The sequence below is a fragment of the Lepidothrix coronata genome, unplaced genomic scaffold (genome assembly GCF_001604755.1).
Source record: "Lepidothrix coronata isolate B3197 unplaced genomic scaffold, Lepidothrix_coronata-1.0 Scaffold634, whole genome shotgun sequence".
NCBI lineage: Eukaryota > Metazoa > Chordata > Aves > Passeriformes > Pipridae > Lepidothrix > Lepidothrix coronata.
Genome location: NW_016690814.1, coordinates 10,143 through 15,263, shown reverse-complemented (window position 1 = coordinate 15,263; position 5,121 = coordinate 10,143). Strand labels below are relative to the sequence as shown.

The 5,121-nt window shown below is 50.2% G+C and overlaps 1 protein-coding gene across 1 annotated transcript; it reads left to right on the top strand.

Moving 5' to 3' along the window:
* Positions 1-1,318: 1,318 nt before the first annotated feature.
* On the top strand, positions 1,319-4,857 carry LOC108510310 (lipase maturation factor 1-like; the record flags this gene model as incomplete). Its single annotated transcript, XM_017839979.1, has 3 exons — positions 1,319-1,323; positions 1,732-1,909; positions 4,704-4,857. Coding segments are annotated over exons 2-3 (284 nt in total), but the record flags the coding sequence as incomplete, so codon positions are not given.
* Positions 4,858-5,121: the final 264 nt, after the last annotated feature.

The following is a 5,121-nucleotide window of genomic DNA, read 5'->3' as shown; positions in this document are numbered from 1 at the left end:
GCTTGGAGCAACCTGGGCTAGTGGAAGGTGTCCCTGCCCATGGCAGGGGTGGGACTGGGTGGGCTTTAAGGTCCCTCCCAGCCCAACCCCTTCAGTGATGATGATGATGATGATGATGATGATGATGAAATAAGATAAAACTCCTGCAGCCACGAGGTCGTTTGCTGGGACACCCCCACGAGCAGGGCTGAAAACCCCTGTTTTCCTGTTAATTACCTTTGAAGCAGGAGTCCCTTAGAGGTTTGTCTGTGCAAATCCCAGGGGTCTGTGGGGCTCAGCCCCCCTCGGGCAGGGAGCACCACGAGCCCCCTCTGAATCTGCAGGAGCTGGAATTCCAGAGGAACCCAAATTAAAACGTGTCCGTTCACGATTCCACCCACAGACCCAGAAAACGCCAAACTCGTATTATTTTTGAATCCCCCTGATTTTTCAGGGCTGCTGGAAATAAGATCTCTCGCTTCTGACTTCTGAGCAATAAAGAGGTGAATCGCTGCTGCAAACACCTCCCGTGGACCACCCAGCTCCTCAGGGCTGGGAGCCACAAGTGGCAAAGTGCAGAACTATTTTCTTAACACGGCTGAGATTGCACGAGGAGGCAAAACACTCCCGAGAAGGAGCAGAGTTCCCTAACGAGGTGGCCGAGTGAGAAGTGTGTTAATGAATACAGGCTGATTAATATGCATGGAACTAAACCACATCTGGGTCAAAGGGGGAGCCCCAAACCTTGAGTGTAACGTGTTCTCCTCAAGGACCCAACATCTGTGTGTAACTCAGATTTAAATAGTTTTTTTCCCCCCCTCATAATTCTGGATAATTATCCAACTCTGCATAATTTTTTTTTCTTTCTAACTAAATAATAGTTAGGATTTTTGTTCCTGGCTGTGATTGGTCAGATCTTTCATTTTTGTAAGATTCTGTGACTTTCTGAAGAGTCCTGCTGGGCTTTTAAAAATTGTGACTTGCAAATCACCATATCAAGAAACATGGTGCCAATCACATAAAATATACAGAATTACATGGTTTTAACATTTATTTGTTGTCGTTTTTAATGAGAAAACATGGCTCTTTTTAACAGAACGCTGGCTGGGAGTCCTCAGAGCAAAATTGTCCATCTGTTATTGGTGTTTGTACGTGGAATAATATTTCGGGAGACCAGCTCTTAATTTGGGACACCAGCCTCCACACTGAGCCTGTTTCAGGACACGCTGGAGGGAGTCACCCTGGAATAAACCATAGGGGAATTCCAAGTTATGCAGATATGTCGGGGAGGACTTGTAATTAAGACATTGGGTTTGTAATTGGGAGATTTGGGTCCTGTTCCAGGTTCACAGAAGCTAAAATTTAAAAAAAAAAATAAATTAAAAAAAAAAACCAACAAAAAAGCTTCTTCAAAGGCACACTTCTGTATTTAAGGCATTATTTCCCTCCCAGAGGGTTCCAGGAGTGTCGCTGTCCCAGAGCCCTGGGCAGCAGCGGGAAGCAGGGAATTCCTGTAGGGCCGGGAGCACCATGGAAATCAAGTCACTCTATACCCCTGGCTGATCCCTCTCCTGCTGAAAACAAGGGAAAAGCTCACACTGTGAGCTCAGGAATACCTCTGGGCAGGGAGGAAGGGTTTGCCATCCTGGAAGATCCGCAAAGTCTCCGTTAGGGCGCTAAAACCCACCACCGCGCTTTTCTGGTGGAATTTGAGGAGGTTAAACACCTTCTGGTGCCTTCTTTCCTTTTTAGGTGCTCCTGATCATCAGTGGGAACCTGAGTTTCCTGAACTGGCTGACCATGGTGCCCAGCATCGCCTGCTTCGACGATGCCAGCCTGGCATTCCTGTTCAGCTCCCGGCGTGGGGCCGTGAGGGAACGGGCGGCGCGGATGCAGCTCCGGGAGGGACAGGCAGAGAAGCTTCCCCTGGGTGAGTTCTTGCCAGAGGGGGAAAAGTTGGGCGGAGGCGTGTCTGGTGTGCTTGGCTCCAAAGCTCTCACCTCCTTTGGAGCACAGCTGGGTGGGCAGGGAGGGCTCTCTTGGGGTGGAGGCTGCCTGGACCTCGTGGTGCTGATGGGGATGTGAAGCTGGTGGTTGGTTCGTGGGGGACTGCAGGGACACTGCCAGGGGGAGATTCCCATGGGGACACTGCTGCCAGAACACATCTTCCATGCAGGGCTGGTGTCCACAGCGAGTCCAGGCAGCTGCAGCTCTCAAAAGTCAGTGCTCTTTGCTCTCACCCCAGTGAGGATCAGATTCCAACCCAAAATAAGGAGGTGGAGTTGCACAATTTATCTTGTGATTGTTATTTTTTGTCTTTTTTTTTATTCTTTTAATTTGGACTATTTGAAGTTAAGGATGGAACACCCAGAGTGGTTTGAGGTGGGGTCAGGAGATCTGAGAGCCCCTTCCAGTGCCTAAAGGGGCTCCAGGAGAGCTGGAGAGGGACTTGGGACAAGGGCCTGGAGGGACAGGACAAGGGAAAATGGCTTCCTGCTGCCAGAGGGCAGGGTTAGATGGGATATTGGGAAGGAATTGTTCCCTGTGAGGGTGGGGAGGCCCTGGCACAGGTTGCTCAGAGAAGCTGTGGCTGCCCCATCCCTGGAAGTGTCCAAGGCCAGGTTGGACAGGGCTTGGAACACCTGGGATGGTGGAAGGAGCAGCTGCCTGTGGCTACCACTTGCTAACATGGGCACTGTCACAGCAGGGAGTGAGTTCCCCAAAGCAGGGAAGAGGTGAACTCATGTTCAGATCCTGAATACAGAAAACCAAATACAAGGAGGGTTGTAACTGGAAGAAAGGGATGGATGTTCCCTTCTCAAGGCAGTTTTCAAGCAGCCCTGCTCCAGAAGAGGGAACACTGGGGTGTTTCTGTGGTGTTGTGTAACAGATGTACAGTTGTGTTTGTAGCATTTTTCAAAACCACATATAAGCAACAAATTGCCTGTAATATCAACAGCAATCACAGATGCTCGTCTTTAAATACCCTGAACATCTGTCAGAAGAATGAAAAATGTCAACAAGAGGCAGCATCTGTCTTTAGTCCTTTGTCACCTACCAAGAAGCAGCTTAGGAACCAAAAATGTTGGTTCCAGCAGCTAATGCAGCTTCATTAAATTTTCTGTGTCTCTTATTTTACAGATTTTGCTGGAATAAATCTGTATCAGCTTTTCCCCTCCCGTAGCTTTGCTTTAGAGGCTGGGAGAGCCTCGAGCTTTTCTACCAGCTCTGTTTATGCCTCCAGTCCCAAACAACACTCAGGTTGCACCTTCCTTTCAGGAGGAGAAGCCACAGGGCTCCTCTTTGCTGTGAGTCACCATGAGGGGAAGGAAGATCCTGGTTTTGAGGATCTTGCTCCTTTTTTGTCATGTTCTCCAGAAAACCTGACTAAGCCAGGGCATCCAAGCAAGGAGAACCATCCCTACATGCCACTGCTCTGGAGGGTTGATGTGTCCCTGTTCAAAAAAGGGAGTCCACAGGGGTAGGATATCTGTAATATTCTGGGAATTTGGATTTCTGTGTGTTTTTTCTGCTGAGGAGGCAGAAGTTGTTGAGCTGTGTGCCAAGAGGCCTAGAGGAGCCCTCACTCTGAGTCACCAGAGCAGAACAGGAGGGTGCCCAGCCATGCCCTGCTCACGACCTGATTTTACAAGGCTCTGGCCTCATCCTTGAAGGGTCTGTGTGATTCCTGCTGAGACCCCCAATTCCCAGCCAGATCCCATTGGCTCGTGTCCCGTGCTCTTTCCCCAAGTTTTGCTCCATCCTTGCCATCTGGATTATTTTTTTCCTCGTGTTAACCCCTCTTTCTCTCCGGCTGAGCAGCTGTGACCCCAAGGGAATGATGACAATGATGGTCACCACCTGCTGAAGGACAAACAGCCCTTGCACAGCCATGGACTGAACTGAGGAGCCAGGTGGGGGGCTCTGTGTCTCTACCTGCTCTTTAATTACAGAGTAGGAAGTTCAGCCCGTCTAAAATAGGAAAAAATGCCCGACAGCCTCATCCCCAGCAGCTCAGGGAGCGAGGGGAGGCACCTCCTTCCCCATTCAAATGATTCTCCAGAAATGTTCTCAGACTAAACAATTATTAAGAGCTTCTGAGAGAGGTTCAAATAAACATCCCTCTCCTGCAGAGATAAGGGGAAAGCTCCACACAATTGCTTTGAATCTGATCCTTTGGCTGTTAATGTTAAATAAATTCAAAAGGGCCATGAGGGAAGGAGCCCCTGGGGGGCTCACCTCTGCTTATTTGTCTCATTGTGGCAGTGTCTGTCCAGACTGGGATCCTGTGCTGCTCCTGCAAACCCCGTTCCAAAGGGCTGGCAAAGCAGCACACATCTCGTCCAGAAATGATAAGGGACAGAGATTTTGGAGCAGGACCATGAGGCAGGATGGTGAGAGCCCGGGGCAGCAGGAGGAGGCAGGAACTCCACACACGGCTCCCAAACCAGGAGGGAGATTCTGAGCAAGGTGCAAGTGCCAGCTGTGGTTTTTCCCCCCAGATGAAAGCGGTGATTAATGTTACATTTCAGACATTTTTCCTTTTAGCCCCTTCTCAGACTATTTAGAGACAGGCAGATCCGGGCAGCGATAGCGAGGCCGGGGGGTGGCCGACGGCTGGGCCAGCACGGGGGGGGTCCCACGGGGAGGGGGGTTTGGGGGAGCAGAGCCCATCACCGGGAGGGAAATCACCTTCCTCTGGCCTGGTTGTGTGTCCCACACAGGCTGCCACGTCCGCAGAGTGGTGAACATCTCCTTCGGCCTCCTCCTCGCCTACCTCAGCGTGCCCGTGGTCCTGAACCTGCTCAACTCCAGACAAGTCATGAACACCTCCTTCAACCCCCTCAGGATAGTCAACACCTACGGAGCTTTCGGGAGGTACACCTTGTTTGATGGCACTTCCTATGGCTCTGCTCCTTTCCCTGGGATATTCCAAAGCCACACAGTCTGTGTGCCTTGAATCTGAACAGAAATCCTGCCAGGAGCCAGTAGACCCGGAATATCTGTTTGTGAGAGAGAGGGAGAAAAGGAGCAGGTTTCTTTCCCACTGAACTACATTTTATGGAATATCTGTTTGTGAGAAGGAAGGAGAAAAGGAGCAGGTTTCTTTCCCACTGAACTACATTTTATGGAATATCTGTT